Source organism: Trichomonas vaginalis, chromosome III (assembly GCF_026262505.1).
Source record: "Trichomonas vaginalis G3 chromosome III, whole genome shotgun sequence".
Taxonomy (NCBI): Eukaryota; Parabasalia; order Trichomonadida; family Trichomonadidae; genus Trichomonas; species Trichomonas vaginalis.
The window spans coordinates 17,437,719-17,459,551 of NC_067205.1; the positions used below are offsets into that span (position 1 = coordinate 17,437,719).

Consider the following 21,833-nt stretch of genomic DNA (forward strand, 5'->3'; position numbering starts at 1 on the left):
TCATTGTCAATCATGTGACACTCTTCAAAATTCACAACTTTTAATATTAGTGCGAAATTTTCACAAAATCAATCTTTAATTTACAATATGATACATATTTACAAGATATTGTTATACCATTACATACTGAGTTTCCTTAATACATTGGAATTTAAAAAATATAAAACTTAATATCTAAATTTGGTTTATTCTCTTAGTTGGAACCTAATTTAAGAGTAACAGTAACATTTCCACTTCCTAATAGTTTTTTAAGCTCATTTTGCGAAATATTTTGGATTTTCCCAATTTTTGTAAAATTCCAATGGTTCTTATCATAATAGATGACAAAATAATGGCCCTCATATAGAATTAAATCACCGAAGTCCGTATGAATATCTTCATCGTTAGTTGGTAAAGAGAAACCAAGATCACCAACTTTTTCGAAATTGGAATAATCCTTCATATTAATCGTAACATTGCCTGATGAGAGCTTTTTCTTTAACTCTTCAGCAGAAGAATTATTAGCAAGTGTGACATGCAATGTAGTACCGTTGATAATGAGTGCAAGAGACATTTTGAACTAGATGAATTCACATCATTCAAAAAAATCAATTTCAATAGTGTTTGAATTCTAAGTTTTTCGGTTAGATATTTTTATTGGTGTATTAATATAGGATCGAAAGCAAATTTTGAATAAAATTTTAAAAAAGTGACAATAAAGTGTGAATTCACATTTATAAAAAATTAAAATCTAAAAATAGATAATTAGACAAGTATATTCAATTGTCACTTTTAATTTTTGAATTTAGAACGATTTTTTATTTTATGGCTCAATAAAGAAACTGAGAGAAAACAAATGATAAGTTTACTTTTATTCAAGTCCATTAGTTTAAAAACCTATAAAGTAATTAATATTACTGAGAGTAAGTCAATTCATTGCAGTCCAAACGAAAATTTTCAATTTAATTCGATTAAGTCGAGTGCAATTCTTTATAGCAACAAAAAGATATCGGGTATTTACAATAATTCAATTGAAAACAAACAGATTACTAACAAAAATTTAATTTTATTAGATAAAAATTCAATATTTACTTTAAAAGAGAATAATTATCAAACAGAAATCAAAATTATAGTATTAAATAAGACATATTCCGATATATTTGTATATACGAGATCATTTACACTATTCAAAGACAAAAATACGAAAAATCTTAAAAATTTTTTAATTTTGATTGTCGAAGAAGGAACTATCATGCTCAGAGCTAAAGATGCGAAAGAGTTTATTTACAAGCGATGGATCCACAATGAAGATTACTTTGACTTTCTTTCTTTAGAATTTTCAGAGATGAAATATTTTACTCATTTTTCATTGTGTTTCCAATCAAACGACAGAACAAAGGATTCATCATCATATCGAATTAATTTACAAACGAAAGAAATTAGCGAAATAGAAATAGGAAGAGTTGTTGGCTTTAAATCGAAATTAGAGTATTATAAATATGAAAATACGAATGAAATCTATATAAACGGAAATCTCGGATTTTTAATTGTTATCTCTAATGATTCTGTTTACTTTAAATCATGGGATGGAAATATTTATGAGATTTATCCAAATAAAACATACCACATGAATAAGACATTCGGTTCAATTATTAGTAAATCTTCGTCATGTGGTATTATATCATATGTTTGTGAGAAATTAATTAGAGGAAGATGCAAATATGTTTTACTTTCATTTGAAAATGAAATTTATTCATCAAAAGAAATGATTAATGATACTTGTATTTATTCTCCAGGTTCTATTTTAAACATAACTAATCATGGTTTTGAATATGAAATATATTCGGATTCAAATATAACAAAAGTTGTAAATTCTTCTGTTTTATTCATTCCTAAGAAGAATTTCAACTATTCATATAATTTATTAGGAAAGAAAACGAATATAGAAGAATTCAAATTTATGAATTCATATCTTTTGAATACTTCAGATGTTCATGAACATATGCATTTTGTTTCTGATAATATTGACTTTTTAATGAAAAATCATGATAATGAAAATAGTTTTATCAATAATAAGAATCTTATTCTTGTTACAGCTCTTCTCATCTTTCTTGATGTTCTGTTTTTGTTTTGTTTTTCATTGATTTATTATTTGAGAAAAACAATCCTGGATTTCCTGCTGCTTATCAGAAAAACAGCAAATTCCATCAACAAAAGATGAAAATTGAACAACAATCCAGGGAAGTAATTGAAGCATGATTTTTTAACTAATAATAAGATAAAAATGTGTAATTGCAAAAACCTCTTGTTTCATTTTATTTCAATTTGGTTTTTTCTTTATAAGATGGAAGTGAATAAAGCATTATTTTCGAGGGTTTATATATATATATGATTTAAAGATTTTATATATTGCGAACCTGATTTTTTCCATTAAATGAGATTAAATATTGGTTTTAGAGATACTATTAATATATAATTTTTATTTCAAAAGATGGTGCCAGAAAATGCCGTGCGTTTTATTATATATTCGCTTGATAACTTGAACTTTGTTACTTCCATGAACAACTCGGCAAGAAATAATGAGTTTTGGAGGGATTCCAGATTCATTAATCATTTTTAGATAATTAATATTTGTGTTCTCTATTAAAAGAGGACATCGAATAGATTTGCATTCATGGAATGCAAATGTGGAAACACTTTCAACTGAGAGAGGAAAGTTAATGTATTTTAAGTTCTTGCAGTCATTGAATGAATATGATTCAATATGCGAAACACTATCTGAGGAAAGACTGATGTTGACAATGTTGTTGCTGTGATTGAATGAATATTGACAGATAGCATCACAATTGATAATCAATACATCATCAATAGAATGACTCAAATGATAAATAAGATCGAGTTTAGTATTATTTTGATAATAAAGAGTATTATCAATACATTTGTATTTATGATTATTTGATATGAAATTACTGATGTTTTTAAGAGATTCACATCCTGAAATAGAATTGATTGATATATTTGATAGAGAATTTGTTTCTGAAAATGTGATTGATTTAAGATTGTTGCAATTAATAAATGCATATTCTGAAATCTTTTCAACAGATGATGGAATAATAATATTCTCTAATGAAATACAATTCTCAAATGATCTTACTCCAATATATGTTGTTCCTTCCATAATTGAAACTGATGACAAATTTGTGCATCCAGAAAAACATTCATTTGGTATATTAGTCATATTGGTTAAGTTTACTAAGTTAATACAATTCTCAAACGCATTTTTCATTACAACTAAATTTAAAGATCCAAAACCTAATGATTTTAATTTTGTACAATCTTTAAATGATGATAATCCTACTTTCCTCAAATTTGATAAAGAAGAATTAAATGAAATCAGTCGTGAACAATTTCTGAATGCATAATCTTGTATGGTAAAGAGCTGTGAATCCATATCAATTTTTATTTCACCAACTGATGTTGAATTTTCAAATGCACCTTCATGAATAATTTCTACTGTTTTTGGAATTGTAATTTCATATGATTGCCAATAGAATGTCGCATAACCCCAAAATTCATAAATTTTTGTTTGATCATAATTCATTATTAAACAATTTGTGTCAATGATAAGATTTGGCTCATTCAGATATGAAACAGAAATATTTGTTATTCTTTTAATTGAATTATATGTAAATAAAGTTTTGTGTGTGAATGACATTGATGTATTAGGAAAAATAACAAGATCAAGATTGGGACAATCATCAAATAAAAAATGACCAATTTCTAGTGAACTTTCGAATGTAGCATTTATTAGATTTATACAACCTTGAAATGAGTGAGATCCAATCTTTTTTTACATTTTCTGGAATTGTTATTGATTTTAAATTGGATTTGTAAAATAGATAATCTCCTAAAGTTGTAACATTATTTGGAATTTCAAACGTTTCGAAAGATTTGTTGCAAATAAAAAATAAAATATTTTTGTTTGCTGAAAAAACGGTATTATTTACAACTATTAAATGCTTATTCTTATCATCAACCATAAGATTTGTTAATCTGGAATCGTGAAATGCATATCCATTAAATGTTGTTACTTTTTCTGGAATTCGAAAAGAAATAATATTAGTAAATTCAAATACTCGATATTCTAAAGAAGTTAAATTTGAACCTTCCTCAAAAAACACATTTTCAAGTCTATTACAGTTCGAAAATGAATAAGATCCTAATGTTTGGAGAGATGCTGGGATTGTGATACTTGTTATGTATTCAATATAGCGAAAAGCATCAGCAGATATTTCCAGAAGCCCTTTAGGAAAAAATATTTCCTCAACTTTTGTGCACCTATTAAATGCATTATCTTTAATTATTCTAAGTTTGTTACATAAAGATAGATCAATACTTCTAAGATAAATACAATAATCAAAACTATATTTTCCTATTTCTGTTAAGTTAGGATTTTCTTCAAACGTAAAGTATTCTATAAGAGGATCGTTTTTAAAGCAATAATCTTGTATAATTTCGCATTTCGCTGATATTCTGATATTTCTTGATATATATGGATCATCTCTAAGAATTTTACCATCATTTGAATAGCAATCACTAGGAACATCCACATAATAGATACATAAAACAATAAGAATCATATTTCCTCCTTATAAAACACAATGTGATTAATTTTTCTATCTACATATCAAAATTTTTACATAAAGGGCTTCTGGGAATATATCAATTGTTCTGCATGAATGAAATGATTCATAAAAATTTAAAAAGTGATATATCCGATTATGATTTTGATTTTCATAATAAAAAAAATTTTCATATCCAAAATGATCGTTTGGCATTCTTGAAATTTCAAATTTTATTTTCCATATCATAAATATTATATATGATTATCCGATATAAATTGTCAAATGACATTTCATTTTTCAGACACAAAAAAAATAAATGTTTTCTTTCTTTATCTCATTACACATTTGCCGTGTAATAGATCCTTCAACAATAAAAGAAGAATCATTTATTCAGGAAATATATCTTAACAATAACGGTGTGAATCAGTCGATTTCCGGTGAAGATATTCACGTTGTCAAAGCATGGTCTCAGGGATATTCAGGAGAAGGCCAAACAATATTTGTTATTGATAGTGGTGTTTATCTTGAGCATCCAGATTTCAAAAACAAAATCAATTCTCAATTAAACGAAAATTATAAAGTCACTAATACTAAAGAACTTGCAACAATCTCATTAGGAGCCGCTGCAGCTTCAATTAACGAAGTTGGCACAGTTGGTGTTGCTCCAGATGCTTCTGTTGCTGCAAATGTGATCGATTTCTCTAAAAAATACTCATCTTCAACAGAAATTGCGCACGAAATATTCAAAACTAATCCTGTTAATGCTACAGTTTTAGCTCCATTCCTTACAATTTCGAAACCATACTGTTCTGAAGAAGATCCCATTATGCCTTCAGATTTTTCAGTTCCTGTTCGTATAGTTTCAGTCGCCGAAGATGGAAGCAAAGGTTCTGATGCAAATCATTTCACAAGTTCTTGTAATTTCTATTCTATTACAGTTGGATCATGTACATTACGAGGAGAACCAACGTACTACACGTCAAAGAGTGCATGCATCTCTGTTGTTGCTCCAAGTTCAGGATTGTCTGATGATTTATACGATTCTCACAAAGATTTACCACAAACTGTGTTTTCTTCATCAACAAACGACAACTACGTACTTGGCAATGGCAAAACAGCACTTTCTGCCGGTCAAGTTGCAGGTGTTGCCTCTTTAATTAAGGAAGCAAATCCAGATATGACCGAACAAGCAATAGACATCGTTTTAATGCTTACTGCTACGAAGACAGACCCACAAAGTCCACTTTGGAAGGAGAATTCTGCTAAACATTCATATCATCCTTTCCTTGGTTTCGGAAGAGTTGATGCAGAGCTTGCAGTTGAGACAGCGAAGAACTGGAATGTATCAGGATTTGGTATGAACAGCGTTTCAGGAGATTTAGTCATAGAACAAAAAGTTATTGTTCCGAAATCAGACAAAGAAATGGAAACACCTATCAAATTAGATGTAACCCCATCAGATGACCCTATATTCTATGGAGAACTCACTCTAGAAACAGATCTGAAGGACTTAAATAATATGAGAATTTTTATTCAGCCAAAAGGTGGTCAGAAGTACGAAATCTTGTCACCATCTAACTACGATCCAATGACAGCCAACCATTTGATCAAATATGACTCGGAATGCAAATATTTACGTGTTGGATTCAGATGTTTACTTGGAGAGAAAGTTGCTGAACAATATAATCTCTACATCAACAGAATAGATGATAAGGAAGATTATATTACCTCTGTTTCCCTCAACTTTTACCTGTCAACAATTGATTTCCCATCTGTTACAAGAAAAGTTGGTCCAAACCTCAGAGAAATCACTAAAACTAGGTCTGAGCTTGGAACAGCAACTCTTTTGTCAACAGATTCAGTAAATGCAGGAGATGAAATTAAATTCAAGCATTCGTCAGACGGACAAGAGCATTCGAAGCCATTCTACATCATTGATGAAGATGGCGCTGTAATGCCATTGCAAATGCTCAAATACAAGGAAGAATCTGAAGAATTAAAATTAAGAGTCCCGACGACGATCAAATCCGGTAGATACGCGATCGGAGAGATGTACAACCACTATGTACAAAGAATTTCCGATTATTTCATGGTCAACAACAAATTTGGAGAATCTTCGATAATTAAACCGACAAAAGGCGAAGTTATTGCTAAACATCCATTTGTTGTTGAATGGCCAAGGATAAGCAAGATAAAACCAGTTGGTTTTTATGGAAAAGTCCGAATTTCGATCAAAGATTTGTCAAATGGCAAAATTTTGTACGAAAAGTATGTTCCTGACACAGGAATTGCAACAATTGAAGGATTAGAGAACGCCAAAGTCTCTAATGCCGAAGTTTCCATTGTTTCTGTCTATGATTTGTCGAATGAATATGAGATTCTCTCAACAACATTCGCAATTAACACAGAATCAGGACAAACTCCATCTCCAACAGCTGGTCCAGGCCAAGTAACACCAACAAAAGGTCCAGACAGCCACAAAAAGAGAGATATCGCACTGATTGCAAGTGGATCTGTTGTTTTTGTTTGCATCGTCTGTTTGGTTGTGATTTTGTGTGTGAAGAGGAACAAGAGGAGGAAGATCGAAACATCTCAACAGATCAACGATCTCCTCATTACATAAATATTTAATTTTTCTTAGTATTTAATTAATATTTTACTTTCCAAATTTCGAAATTTAACAATGAAATTACCACTTTCTGACATTCTCTCAATTTTCTTGACACACAAGCTTTCTATCCCAATAGTAGTAGGATATGACGGGTTTAGTGACTTTTTTTGTTACATCTATATATAGACGATGTATTAAAATATATTTATTTATAAATCATTAAAAAAATTATCAGCAAAAGAAAATCCGAAAAGGTGTACTTACCACTTTCTGACATTCTCTCAATTTTCTTGACACACAAGCTTTCTATCCCAATATTCTAAGGTCAAAAGTTAATATTTTTGGTCAGGAGAAAGTAACTATAAATCACTACATAGTACCTAATATGGCTTCTATACTTTTCTGCCTTTAATACAAAGATTAATTTATTTTTTCATATTTAGGAACTGACATGCTAACATAATATCAATATATCATACCCCTTTTTTTCTCAATATAGGGAAGATTTATTACTAAGATTATTAAATCAGATATTACATCAAAAGGAAAAAATGCTATATCTATTATAATTTAGCATATTATGAGAAAAATTGAATGGAGTGAAACTGTTTTCAATTTAGCTCACAATCTGATATCATAAATTCCGAATTTACGAATATGTTGAGTGAGAAAATTGCAAATATTGGAAAATTGTAAACTTAAGGGTCCACGGTCCGGCCAAGCGAAAGCTATCGTTAATGTGATCGAGGTCCCGATCAAATTGTCCCATATGAGAGAAATATTTTCCTAACCCACTAATAGTTCCGAATGATTTGACCAATTAACTATTAAAAAAAGTCGTATAGCCTGGCAAAATATAAAAACGACTATAAAATTTTCTAAAAAAAAATTCAAGCAAATTAAAATTTCTTATCGTTATTTTCATTTTTTAGAATGGATAAAGAATACGCTGATTCTAGCCATCCTCTTGCTCTTGCAATAGAAAAAAATTCGATTGAAGATGTTAAACATTTAGTAGAGAGTGGTGCAGATGTTAATATGATCATTCACGACAAAATCATAACTGAAGTATATAATAGTGAACCAGATGGTTTTAATTATATTGAAAAGAAGAAAACACCTCTTACTCTTTCTGTTAAAAAGAATGCTATTGAAATTGCCAAATATTTAATTGAACGTGGAGCAAATGTTAATGCAGAAGCTACTCGCCATAAAACAATATATGGAACTACAGATGTTACTTCTAAAAGTCCTCTCACTCTTGCTTTTAAGCAGAATTCAATTGAATTAATTAGATATTTAATTGAACATGGTGCAGATTTTAAAAAAGTAATTCCAGCAAAAGATTATTATGAAGAAAGAGCCCCAAAATGTTGGAAAAAGAAAAAAGTAATTTCAGGAAAATATCCTCTCACCATAGCAATTGAACATGATATGGCTGATATTGCAAAATATTTAGTTGAGCATGATGCAGACGTTAATGTACAAACCAGAAAGGGTTTTACTTACAAAACTCCGCTCAAAGTTGCAATTAAAAAGGGTTGGATCGAAATGATCCAATACTTGATTGATAATGACGCAGATGTCAATATGGAAATTTGCGATTTCCCTGGCGGCTACGATTATAAGGCTATGAAAACACCTCTTTCTATTGCAATTAGGCACAATTCACTAGAAATTGTCAAAATATTAGTTGAAAATGGTGCTGATGTTAATGCAGAAATTATCAAAAATGATCCGGAGACGTTCAACGATATAGAATTTTATCCTCTTGATACTGCACGTGCTGATATTAAAGATTATTTAGCAAAACATGGTGCAATAAGTTGAAAATAAAGAAAATATTATTTTTATGAATTATTTTCGTATTACATGGCTCAAATCATTGGATATATTGGAATTTGAATAGTGAATGGGAGATCCATTAATGAACATGTGATATACCAGAACCCAGCTTAGCATGATTTATTATAATGGAGACAAGTGAGTTATATAATATTAATCAGCATATTTTTTATATTAATTGAGAGATATAGAAACAATTAACACAAGATATGAAATTGTGCTACCCTAATTAAAGTTAATATAGATCTACTAATAATAAAATATTCATATATGATTAGAATAAGATTATTTGATAATATAATTATATGTTTACTCACTGTATATAAAGAATAAGATATAAGAATCTAATGAAAATATGAGATATTGCATGCACAATATGTTTATAAGGTTTGAGTGAATTAGTATATGAAATATTGATATGAGTGTACAAGTTATATCGCTATTTTATTAAAAGGAATAATTTGATGATTGTAAAATTATGTTATATCGAATTGATTATATAATTGTTAGATCTATATATGTCTAAATATGAAATGTTATATGTGTTTAAAACAAAAGAGTGATAGAAATGTGTACAAACATTTTAGGTAATTGTTTATGTATTTATGAATATAGGTAAATTGGATATATATGTTAGAATGTGAATTATAAGAGAAATCGTAAGGATAAGATAATAAAATGTGTATATATATATGTAATAGCATTTATATTTGTGTGTGGATGGTTTTTTCCGAAAATGATATAATAGGATTTGTATGTATTGTGGGTCATATTTTTCAGAGGTATTGACACTTCAAATCTGTTAATAGTTTTTCAATGTGGTTAAGAAGCAAGATAGTATGGAGAAATGTAAGACATACTACGCAGAGAAAATAAAAAATCGTCTGTATGATTTTGAGTGAGAATGTATCGAAATATATCATATTTTTATTGATTTTTTATTAAAAATTCAAATTTTAACTCGAGACCGCCTTGTTTTACGAAATTATAACGACAAAAATGCATATTTATTAGCATAAAAATTATTTTTACTAGCAATTTGACAAATTGCTAGTGTGATCTAAATTCTCAATAATTTCTTCAAACATGCTTCTTATACATCATATTTCATTCTGAATGCTTTCTATTGCATAACACTAACAGGAATGACATTCAAAATAAAAAAATTGCATTAAGATTTATGCCCAAATGGAGAATTGCATTTACATTTCTAATCATATCATACAATGCAATGTGCGCTCATATAACACTCAAAATAATTGGTGAAAAAATTTCATTGCACCTGTCAAGTAAAAAATTATGTTAAAATACCTGAGATTGTCCAGCCAATCATTAGATGATGGGGATAAGAATCACTTCATTTTCAAACATTTACAAGAATGAATATTATATTGGAAATGAGTATTTGACATATGTTTATAGCTACGATTATTGAAAAATTTTCTCTTCATTCAAACTGATAAAAATTTTGAATACATCCTTCTCAAAATAAATTGAATTCTTGATGACCTCACTTTAAATGAATCGCATTCCCTCGATCAGTCTTGGCACATGAAAATCACCACGTTCAGATGATCTTGTCAACGCCATTGTCTATGCTGTAAAGGAGGCAGGTTATGTCCACATTGATTGTGCAGCTGTTTATGGCAATGAAGATATTGTTGGCCAAGCCTTCAAGAAGCTTTGGGACATGGGCATTAAGCGTGAGCAGCTCTGGATTACTTCCAAACTTTGGAATGATCAGCACAGACCAGAGCAAGTCGAGCCAGCTTGCAGAAAGACACTTAAAGATCTCGGCATTGACTATTTAGATCTTTACCTCATCCACTGGCCATCTCAGTTCAATGCTCCAGATAAAATTGAAACTGAAGGTTTCTTCGAGAACAAGACATCAATTGTTGACACATGGAAGGCCATGGAGAAGCTTGTTGACCTCGGTCTTACAAAGCGCGTTGGCGTTTCTAACTTTACAATCAATATGCTTGAACGTCTCAAGCATTCTGATGCAAAGCTTATTCCTTACACAAACCAATGCGAGTTCCACCTTTACCATCAGCAAGGACCACTTCGTAAGTACTGTCATGAAGAAGGAATTATCTTCACAGGCTATTCTACACTTGGAACAGCTGATTCTGCCACACCAGATCTTCCAGTTCTTCTTAAGGATGAAGAGCTTGTTAAGGTTGCTTCTGAAACAGGAAAAACAGTTGGCGAAGTTGAACTCAAGTTCCTCTTAACAATCGAACCAGGAGCTTCACTTCTCGCTAAGTCTGTTACTCCAGAACGTATTTACAAGAACAATCACCTTGATTTCGAACTTACAAAGGATCAAGTTGAGAGATTAAGAAGAAGAGAAAGAGCTTTCAGATACTGCGACCCAAGAAGATTCTGGAAAGGTGATATTTATGGCGATGGTTACTAAAATTCTACTTTATTGTCATAAAAATTGGATTTTAAAATTTAATACTTTGAATTTTTCCTATTTCTAATGTTCGATTATATTATAGGGCTTGATTTCGTTTTAGGTATTTGATATTTGATCATTATCTTTTTAGCCGGAACAAATTGCAATATTGATTCATCATTTTTCTTTGAGTTTAAGTTTTTTGAATAAACAATGAACTGTGATATGGATTTTGCTAAAGTTTTGGGACAAATCGGTATTTAAATTGGTAAAACAAAATAGAAGAAAATTTGAATGTGAAATTCAGGCGATGATTCTTCTCCGGAAGGATCCCCAAATGAATCAAAGCAGCCTCAATTATCAGCAAAAGAAAATCCGAAAAGGTGTACCACTTTCTGACATTCTCTCAATTTTTTTTGACACACACATGATTTCTAAACCAATATTCTAAGGTCAAAAGTTAATATTTTTAGTCAGGAGAAAGTAAATATATATATTATGAACCCAAAAAATATACAACGTTATCCCTAACTTTAAATCCATATCACTATTTAAATAGTTAATAAGGAAAATGATATTCCAAATGAATGTTGGAAATTCAAGAAAATTTGAAAAATTTCAGAAGACATGAATTTACGATAAGAATTTTTGAAATGATTAGATTCAAAACATTTTAAATCTCATTTTCAAGCATATCTGGGATGAAATCGGAAATGATGTATGATAATTTGAATGTGATTTCAATATCAGAGTGCCCAATTCCTGATTATATCATGCAAATCTATAATTCAGGCGAAGAATTATGGAAGTCATATTGGAAAGAAAGTCCAAATGATGAATTGACGCGTATATTGCGTCAAGATAATACTAAACCAAATATAGCAAGTATATATCCAAATTGTGAAAAACAGATTCGAAATTTTCAGAATTCCAATTATGAAATTACTGAACAATTAAAATCTTTTAATGATTTTTCAAAAAATATACAGAATGAAGACATGAAAAGTTCAAGCCCATTATATAAAGCAGTCAATTTCATCATTAATAATCAAATCGAGGAATTAAAAACATTGATAAACGATGATCCAAATGTTTTGACGAGTGTTCTTTTAGAGATTGCTGCCTTAAAAGGAAATTCTGAAATTTTCAGATATTTAGTACTTAATAACATAAGTGTTACGAATACAACTTGCAATTATGCTATTATTTCAGGAAATCAAGAAATTATTAGTCTGTTAGCAGATTCAGGATACGATTTTGGTAAAGCTCTCTTAATTGCTATTGAATATCATAGAAATGAAATAGCTGACTGGATCATTTCAAACTATAAATGTCCATTAATTGATCCTTTGTTTTGTTTAGAAACATTAAATATACAAGCGTTTTGCTTTTGCATACACAACAAAATTGGAAATCCACTTATTGCATTATTGGACATTGGATTAATTGATCTTGCTACCGGTGCAATGAATGACGGTTTTACATTAGATACAAACGACTTTATTAATTACATTCATTCAGATTCAAAAGAAGTTGTTGAATTCATTCTTCAAAACAAATCAAAAATTTTCAGTTCATGGGATCCAAAACAGTGAAGAATTCAAAGAAAATTTCCAATTTAATATATTTAAATAATGATATGCTAATTATATTACTGAAATACCTAGATGATCTAGAATTTACAGATAAGAATTTGACATTATGCATTGAATATTGAAAAAGTACTATATTCTACTCTATGTTCGAAAAAATTCCTCAAAATCAAATTAAATTTCAAGTTCTTACTTATGCAGCAGTTAAAGCAAAGAAAAATGAAATCATTAAATTCTTATTGAATCACGGATGTCCACCTAATGTGGGAATCCAAGATGCAATTCGCAATTTCCTTAATAGGAACAAAGAAAGGCCAAGTTTATTGACATATTCATTTCATTCAGATGACATTGAATTATTCAATATGTTGATGGACAAAGGAATGTCTATCGATATGGAAAACGCATGCAATCTTCGGGCAATGAGGAATTTATCATCTGATAATTTCAAAACAGTCATTTCAAAAATTGGAAATCTTTCTAATATTTCGATTATTACTATTATGGATTATTTAAAAACAGATCAAATCATTTTAATGATTGAATCTGGTGCTAGAATTAATGAAACTGTCATACATAGTGATAATACAGAGGATTCAATATTAAGCTTCGCTATTTCAAATAATAATGTAAGACTTGCGAAATACTTACTTCAAAAAGGTGCATCAGTGAATATAAGATGCAGAGAACATATGTTCATAAAAGCATTTGGAACAAATGATTTTGAATTAATTAAAATGATTGGTGATAAGTTCAAAAATATTAATATTAATATTTCAGAACAGGAATCATTGATTTTATCTGCAATTGAATCTAACAATATCAAGTTATTTGTGTATTTAATCCAGAACTTTGAATTTAATCAAAAAGTAATTGAAATAACAATCGAAAAATCAATCTCTAAAACAAAAAACTCAGAGATTTTCGAATTATTGTTCAGCAAATTAGAAAATGTGAATTTCAGAACATAATCATTATTGCCTATTGTTTTCTATAAAGTTATCAAAGAAAATATAACTGCTCTAGAAATTTTATTCAAAAGAAAAGGAGAAATTGAATATGAATACATTGGATAACCATCTGAATATTCTGGTGTTCCACTTATATTACTTGTATTCATGTTTTTAAGCGAAGATTATTATGATAAGTTTTATGATTCTTCCATCAATTTATCTTTAACAAAAACTAACCATCAATTTACAATCAAATATAAAGCATTTAACTATGCTGAAAAGAAAAATATTGAATTGTTTAACTTTTCTCAACGCATATTCAAAAGAACAAAATTATAGTACACAATTAATTATTGAAGGAGATTTTGTTGGGTTATAATAAAAAATATTTCATATTTATCATGAACATCATGAAGAATGTACGTCAGATTCATCGGATTTCTACCAATATCAATTAGAAATGGAAGAAAACGATAATAATGGAATAGATTTTGATAGTGATAGTGATTCTGATTCTGATTCTGATTCAAACATTTATGATCATTTCAGGTATGCTATTCAATATAATTTATCAGATGATGATTGGTATAATTGAATTTGTAATTGATTATTATTAATTTGTTTATTAAATAATATCTAATTAAAACATAAAATATAAATATGACTTTTAATTATATCTACCATAAGCCAAGGTTATATATTGATGAAAAGACAATAGCATCTTCAATAAAGTTGCTATTATGTATAAGATGACGAAGACCTTCAACACCTGCAAAATTTGTGCGAAGAAGATCAGAGCATGTGTGCGATACAGAATGATGTGCATGAAGACCACAGAATTGACCATAATTATATGAGTATGTAACAATAGAGATAGCATTAGTTTCGAATGCGAGTAGTGATCTTGAGAAATCATTGGAACCACAATAAATTACGAAGTATACGCTTGTATTTGTGAAAGATGATGAACCAATAAACTCTGTTGAAGATGGAATGACAAGTTGACCTTTAACATATGTGCTGCGGAATGAATTATTGCCAAAATAGGTGATAGTAGGAGGAATATTGTTGATCTTGTAACAATTTTCGAAGCATGAGATTCCAACATGGATGACACTATCAGGAATAGTGTATTCAAAATTATTGCAATTTCTGAATGCAAAATCGGAGATATTGTTGATATTTGCATGGAAGGATACGCCTTGTAAAGATGTACATCCATCAAAAAGGCCAGTTGGAATTGTGAATAACTCAGATGATTGAATTAGTCGCTTGCTATTTGATAATAATTTAGGAGTGATGTCGACAAAAGAAAGATGTTTACAGTCCTTGAAAACAAAATTACCAATACTTGTAGGTGAAACGTAGTAAAACTAAGATTCCCAATTCCGATTTGCTTCAAATTTTGGGGATATGGTCATTAAATGATTCTAAAACAAATGGCTGATATTTTTTTCGAATCTGTCTGCTGGTTTTTTAGATCTTGAAAAACGTATTGGATTTTAAGTGTGATTTTCGAAAAATTTCAAAAAAATGTTGATTTTAAAAATAAATAGCGGTGTAGAAGAATTTATGCGAATTTGAAATAGAGGATATGTTTTGGTTTTGTCAATAGAGTATATTTATATTAGTAAAACCCCTATGGAATTCGAAATTAGCTAAATTAAGTCCGGGTGGGGAATGATCATATACCAAAAGTTTTAAAAAAATTTACGTGTCAGATTTAGCTTAGTGGAATAAACGGGTAGACTGAAGGAATGTAGTTCGAATACCATGGTACTAAGTTTTTTTCTGTATCACTTATAATCATTGGATTTTTAGTTCTAGGTCGATATTGTATATATCTTTTCATAAAACTAGTTGCTTAATACACAATGTGCAAGCTTTTGGCAAAATCAAAACTGAGATAAAAGTTTTGGATAAGCATTATAATATTTATCATTCATCTTTTATCGGAGATAAGAGACATGTATTGCTGAGAAATTATTACTTATTAAGTAACTATATAAATTCCAGAAAGATTTATGAGATTCTTATAAATATTGAATAACATTTGCTTATCGATGATATTTATTACTGGTTCATGATTATAAAGAATGCATGCATTTGATGTTATTAATAAATCTCTATAAAACTAAATTCTATTTCCAATAATTAGAATATAATTTTGCTTAATTTGCTAGGATAACATTCATTCTAAGTAAAAATGAACTTAATATTTAAGATATTAACAGACATTGCATATTGAGTTATCAAAACATGAAAAAAATATTGGCAAGTGTTAAAATGCTTATCTTGTTCATATTTGTTATATGAAATGGACAAATTTATCATGATATTACTAAGTACCTTTGCAAAAATCGAATTAACTGAAATAATTAAAAATAATTTAAATGAAATATAGAATTTTGCATTGCTGGTGAGAAAGTATCACACTACAACATTATGTATTATAGCACTCATTAGAAGCAGAGTCTTCTCCAGCGTTAATAGACAAGAATTCTCTCATTTCTCTTGAAATAAAAAATTAAAGATGTAATTATTCGAACTACGTACTTTTTATTATATTTATCATGCAATATCCATTAAGCTATCTGGAGACAGAGCTTTTCAAAATATTTTAGGTATATGATGATTTTCCCACAATTTTAGGAAAATTAATTGTTGAGTTTAAGCTATTCTTTGCATCAGATTGCTCCTATTATTATACAATATCACTTTTTATGGTAAATCTAATGCTTCCAATATTTAATTATTTATTATTTTTCGATACTTATGCTAGCATTATAAATATAGCTCATTAACCACTCAAATTTAAAAATAAAAATACATATGACATTAAACTGTTTGACTTAATCTTATAAATGAGCCAATTACTTATTATCTTGTATTAATTGTGTAATATATACAAAATTTCAGACTAAATTTAACTTTTAATTTCTTAGTCACGCTCATATTTATGAGTGCTCCTGTAAATTGACTCTAAATTATTCGATTTTAATAGGAATTATATAATTTTGAAATTCTCTTAGTTTAATATTCTTTATTTATATATTAGATATTAATTTACTTAATATTGGCTATTTTTATTTCCCAAGTTTTTCAAAATTTGCCATGTAAAGTTTAACGTACTTTTTCCTCATTTTACGAATTGCTATCAACAAAGCTTTCCTCTTTAGAAAAGCATAGTATAATGTTTTTAAAAACCATAATTTAGTGCGCCTATCTTCCAAAATTCAAAACAATTGCTGAATCTGTTAATTCCTGATTCAATTAACACCGAAATTAAGATTAATCAACTTGAATCAACTTTATTTTCATTTACTAAGGCAAACTGACTTTACTAACATTACAAGCTATACTAATTATCTATTCAAACGGAAATTACAAATCGTTTTGAAAAATTGTACAGACAGATTTGCAAACCCATCGAACCACTTTACCAGCTTCAGGATACGCATATACCCTCCAAAATAAATGCGAATCGGAATTGCCAATTTTTAATTAAAATCTAACTAAGCTTAATTTGAATAAAAACATTTACTACATATGATAATGAAGCATCTTATATCGAAATGAGTTCATAACTCCATTTTTTACTTTAACGCGATTTAATTCTTTCCATTAAGTAGAACTATATATCTAACCATATCCATAAGATACTTTATGAAGTGTTAAACACTTCTCTCGTTTGCATGTTCCTCACCTGGAGGGAGACTCCAAACTTGCTCGATCAGGATTCCTCTATGGTGTCCAAAAATTTATAAGGTTAAGAGTTTTACAACATTTTGTAGGTGTAGAAAGGATAAATTGTTCAATATATGTGTTGCCGAAACAATAATCTTCGAGAAGATCAATTGTTGTTCTTGGTCCAATGTTGAAACAACGTAAGTGAATTGATGAAAATGAGTTTCGACTGATTTTGGAATATGACATATCAGGAAAAACATTGACAATTTCGATGTTAGGAGCACCACCAAAACACATATTAGAAATTATGGAGAAAGAGTCTGGGATGGTGTAATTAATAAGAGATGTGCATCCAATGAATGAAGTCTGTGAAAGAGAATGAAGTTGTGAATTTCGTTCAAAATGAACATTTGAAAGACTCTCACAGTTTTCAAATGCCGAGTCACCAATAGATGTACAATTGGCTGGGATTGTGATGTTAGTAAGACGAACACAATTTAAGAAGATCTGATTGCCCAGATGTTGAAGTGCACAGAATTTACCAAATGAAAAAACAACAAGATTTCGACACTCAGCAAAGATCATATCAGATTCAAGATCACAGAGCGAGCAATCGGGAAATGTTATTATAGCGAGATTGCTACATCCAAGAAATGCAGAGCGTTGGACTGTACGTAATGATGTAGGCATATCAACACGCTCTAGCGCTGTGCATGAATAGAATGTTCCATCCTCTATTGTCTCCAATCTGCATCCATCTTCGAATGTTAAGTTTAGAAGATATGAGCAGCTGTAGAATGAGTTAGATCCGATAACAATGATGTAATTTTTGATGAATGCTCGGTCCTTGCCACATGGGCAGCAAACAAGTCGATCACGATTCTTAGAATAAACAATACCTTCTTCACTGCTATAGTAAGAATTATCTATAGGAACATTGATTGAGAAAAGCTTAGAGCAGAACTGGAATGCTGATGGGTCCAGAGATTCAACAGATTTTGGAATTGTTATTGTGGGAAGCGAAGTACAACCTCGAAAAGTACCGCCACTTATTGTTTTTAGATCTATATTAGATGCAAATATAAAATATTTCAAATTTGGGCATTCAGAAAATGCATTTAGGCCAATTTGTGTTACAGATGATGGAACTTCGAAAGTCTCAAAGCCACATCGATAGAATGCATCTTCACTTATTGTTGTAATCTTTGTATTATGCCCAAAAGAAAACGTCCGTAAGCTATTACATTCCCAAAATGAATTAGAACTAATTGAGATAACATTATTTGGCAAAATAAATGACTCTAAACTTCTACAAAACATAAAAATTTGTGCTGGGAAACTAGCTAACTGGGCATTCTCATCAATTGTAATAGTCTTTAATGCGCTCCCCCAAAATCCGAGCAATCCAATATGATTCAACCGCCTTCCAAGATGAATCTCTTGAAGCTGCGCTGCGTTAAAACATCATTCACCAATGAAATCAGGACCATCTCCATTGATTATTACTTTTGAAACAGCAGAACTATAAAAACAATAATCGAAAATATACAAAACTGTTGATGGTATGCTGATTTCTTTCAAACTTGAAACTCTTTCAAAAGCATTGTTGCCTAAAGTTATGAGGTTTTCATTCAAAACCACATTCTCTAATTTGTTACAAAATTTGAAACAATAACTTCCGATAGTCCTGTATTGAGAGTTGATGGTTGTTGAAACACAACCACCCATGCATGCTACTGCTGTATAATAATCTTTACTATATACAATCCCGTCGTCTGATGCAAGGAAGTTATTATTTGGAGAAACAGTTAAAGTTGTCAAATTTGAACAAGATTGAAATATAGTTTGACCGAATGTAGCAATTTTTTCTGGAATTTCAAAAGAGACTAAATCATTAGGAATATAAATGAATTTCGATTGATCTTTGGTCATCAGCGTTGCTGAACCTATAACTATATAGTTTGAATTGTTTATACCTATTTCAATACTATTGATATTTGGACATCCGGTAAATGCATTTTCATTAATATTTGTTAACGAAGCAGGTATGTAGACATATGTTAAAAAATTATCAGGATACAAAGCATTTGCATCGAGATGCTTAAATTTTTGTGGTAATCTTAAACTTCCTAAAACTGTATTTGAAAACACATTACTTTCAATTAATTCTAAATCTGAATCTTGTTCAAATTCAATTATGTTTAATGCATAGCAATTAGAAAACGCTCCTTGATACAATGTTTTAACTGATTTTGCAATTAAAATATACCATACAGTAGGAGCCCAAGACCAGTCACCTATGTATGTAATCGTAGAGCCAGATTGCATAAATACTTTAGTTATACATGAGTCATATATCCAACCGTTTTCAATTGTTGTAACCGTATTTGGAATTGTAATTTCGATGTATTTTTGGTGCATTTCAAAAGCTTGTTCTCCAATTATTTTGGTCTGAGATGGAAATATATATTGTTCCTTTTGAGTAGGAACTCTAATTAAACGTTCTTTACCTCTTGTATAAAGAGCTCCGTATTGATCTACCTCAAGGTATGGATTTGTTGAATTAATATAAAAATTAGTTATTTGTGGACAATACCTAGTATCACTGCCAGTGGTTGTTTTTAAAGTTGATGGGAAGTGTAATACTTTTAACGCATTAAAGTTAAAAAATGTTCCTGCTTCAAATCCGATGCAGCCTTCACCAATATATATTTCTGTAATTTGGCCCTTATCACAATGTTTGAGGACTTCTGATGACGATAATGTGCCGTCACCAGTAATATAGAGTTTTGTTTGGCGAGTCTCAAAATTGAATGAGCATATTAGAGTAAAAAATTGGAGCATCATCTTTGTATTTCATGGTAAAGTCTAAATATTATTATTTACTCATTCGTAATTGATTTGGTAGCTATAAATTACTTAATTTAGCATAAAATGTAATAATTAACGGTCATAACCTTAAATTTTATAGATTTGAAATTTCTGCTGATTCTGGAATATAATTTTTTATTTCCATACAATTATGACAAAATGCTTTTATTTTACGCATGCAGAGATATATCTGTGCTAATCAAATTATAACAATGGAAATTAATAGTTTAATTACGAGAGGTTATCGATTTTGTAATTTAATCGTCGTCGTTATCGATTTTGTAATTTAATCGTTATCGTCTTTTTCTAAACGTGCATTTTTACATTAAAAGCAATGCAACTCCAAAATTAATTGGTATTTAGACTTTAATTAGGTGCAGACAAACGAAATGCAGTCCAAATATTTTGGTGATATATGAATTACATAAATTTAGGGAAATTGAAATTATATCTTTTTAAATTTTTAGGAAAACAGATTTATAGAATTGTTTAAGTCATCAAAATAATGCAGACTTAGGTCAAATTTTCCAAATTTAATCATTTGCAAGACTTTCAAGCGACTTCAAAATGTCGAAATATAAGTCCAAAAATAAAATTACGATTACAGTCTATCCTCAATTATTATCACGCTAATTATTGAGTGACCCATGCGTTCGTATGTATGTAATACCTTTTAAAAAGGAGATGAGAGAGATAAACTACATTTACAATTTAAATCTGATGTATTTACTTGTTACATTTACAAATGTAAATGTTTCTCGTAATGTTTACATTTTGTAAGTATAACGAATAAAAATGACGCACTTTTTTTACAAAGTCAAATTATTGTTCGATTTTTGCAGCTTGTAAACGATTAATTGTATAAAGCAATTGATATTAGCACGACATAACTGAATAATTCTAATATTGAAATCAAAAGCCCTTAAAATATCATGATATTTTAATTTCATAACAAATCTAGGAGACTATTTGATGAAAACATATCCGATGTGGGTTTTGTTGTATTATATAACTTGTTATTGACTTCTTAGCTTTCCAAATTTTTTTCGATAATGAGAAAACGAATGAAAAATCAACATTTGGTCCATTTAAAATTTGATTTGTTTACATTTTTTTTACTTTTTGAATTTCAATTTATATTTTCCTCAAGAAATACTTTAGATTTTAAGAAACTAAATCATATAATCTACTAAGAAAATATATTAAATCCTATAATACTCAAAGTTTTGTGATAAATCCGATCTTTTTTATTTTACTTTTATT

At 29.4% G+C, this 21,833-nt stretch overlaps 9 protein-coding genes across 9 annotated transcripts, besides 4 other annotated features; 5 read left to right on the forward strand and 4 right to left on the reverse strand.

Moving 5' to 3' along the window:
• Nucleotides 1-193: 193 nt before the first annotated feature.
• On the reverse strand, nucleotides 194-553 carry TVAGG3_0718880 (FMN binding; the record flags this gene model as incomplete). Its single annotated transcript, XM_001328327.1, has 1 exon — nucleotides 194-553. One exon carries the CDS (start codon nucleotides 551-553, stop codon nucleotides 194-196), a length of 360 nt encoding a protein of 119 aa, XP_001328362.1.
• A 1,905-nt stretch (nucleotides 554-2,458) lies between these two features.
• On the reverse strand, nucleotides 2,459-3,823 carry TVAGG3_0718890 (ribonuclease inhibitor domain-containing protein; the record flags this gene model as incomplete). Its single annotated transcript, XM_001328326.2, has 1 exon — nucleotides 2,459-3,694. One exon carries the CDS (start codon nucleotides 3,692-3,694, stop codon nucleotides 2,459-2,461), a length of 1,236 nt encoding a protein of 411 aa, XP_001328361.1.
• Nucleotides 3,824-4,920: 1,097 nt separating this feature from the next.
• On the forward strand, nucleotides 4,921-7,227 carry TVAGG3_0718900 (serine-type endopeptidase protein; the record flags this gene model as incomplete). The annotated part of the gene is made up of 1 exon (XM_001328325.2): nucleotides 4,921-7,227. One exon carries the CDS (start codon nucleotides 4,921-4,923, stop codon nucleotides 7,225-7,227), a length of 2,307 nt encoding a protein of 768 aa, XP_001328360.1.
• Nucleotides 7,228-7,293: 66 nt separating this feature from the next.
• Nucleotides 7,294-7,317: a mobile genetic element.
• A 151-nt stretch (nucleotides 7,318-7,468) lies between these two features.
• Nucleotides 7,469-7,499: a mobile genetic element.
• A 649-nt stretch (nucleotides 7,500-8,148) lies between these two features.
• On the forward strand, nucleotides 8,149-9,045 carry TVAGG3_0718930 (spectrin binding; the record flags this gene model as incomplete). The annotated part of the gene is made up of 1 exon (XM_001328324.1): nucleotides 8,149-9,045. One exon carries the CDS (start codon nucleotides 8,149-8,151, stop codon nucleotides 9,043-9,045), a length of 897 nt encoding a protein of 298 aa, XP_001328359.1.
• Nucleotides 9,046-10,750: 1,705 nt separating this feature from the next.
• On the forward strand, nucleotides 10,751-11,482 carry TVAGG3_0718940 (oxidoreductase protein; the record flags this gene model as incomplete). The annotated part of the gene is made up of 1 exon (XM_001328323.2): nucleotides 10,751-11,482. One exon carries the CDS (start codon nucleotides 10,751-10,753, stop codon nucleotides 11,480-11,482), a length of 732 nt encoding a protein of 243 aa, XP_001328358.1.
• Nucleotides 11,483-11,850: 368 nt separating this feature from the next.
• Nucleotides 11,851-11,873: a mobile genetic element.
• A 304-nt stretch (nucleotides 11,874-12,177) lies between these two features.
• TVAGG3_0718960 (ankyrin repeat, SAM and basic Leucine zipper domain-containing protein 1 family) lies at nucleotides 12,178-13,059 on the forward strand (the record flags this gene model as incomplete). Its single annotated transcript, XM_001328322.1, has 1 exon — nucleotides 12,178-13,059. The coding sequence occupies one exon, from the start codon at nucleotides 12,178-12,180 to the stop codon at nucleotides 13,057-13,059; it is 882 nt and encodes a 293-aa protein (XP_001328357.1).
• Nucleotides 13,060-13,202: 143 nt separating this feature from the next.
• On the forward strand, nucleotides 13,203-14,027 carry TVAGG3_0718970 (spectrin binding; the record flags this gene model as incomplete). The annotated part of the gene is made up of 1 exon (XM_001328321.1): nucleotides 13,203-14,027. One exon carries the CDS (start codon nucleotides 13,203-13,205, stop codon nucleotides 14,025-14,027), a length of 825 nt encoding a protein of 274 aa, XP_001328356.1.
• A 3,726-nt stretch (nucleotides 14,028-17,753) lies between these two features.
• TVAGG3_0718980 (leucine-rich repeats (6 copies)-containing protein) lies at nucleotides 17,754-19,019 on the reverse strand (the record flags this gene model as incomplete). The annotated part of the gene is made up of 1 exon (XM_001328320.1): nucleotides 17,754-19,019. The coding sequence occupies one exon, from the start codon at nucleotides 19,017-19,019 to the stop codon at nucleotides 17,754-17,756; it is 1,266 nt and encodes a 421-aa protein (XP_001328355.1).
• Nucleotides 19,020-19,163: 144 nt separating this feature from the next.
• On the reverse strand, nucleotides 19,164-20,543 carry TVAGG3_0718990 (leucine-rich repeats (6 copies)-containing protein; the record flags this gene model as incomplete). Its single annotated transcript, XM_001328319.1, has 1 exon — nucleotides 19,164-20,543. The coding sequence occupies one exon, from the start codon at nucleotides 20,541-20,543 to the stop codon at nucleotides 19,164-19,166; it is 1,380 nt and encodes a 459-aa protein (XP_001328354.1).
• A 267-nt stretch (nucleotides 20,544-20,810) lies between these two features.
• Nucleotides 20,811-21,017: a mobile genetic element.
• Nucleotides 21,018-21,833: the final 816 nt, after the last annotated feature.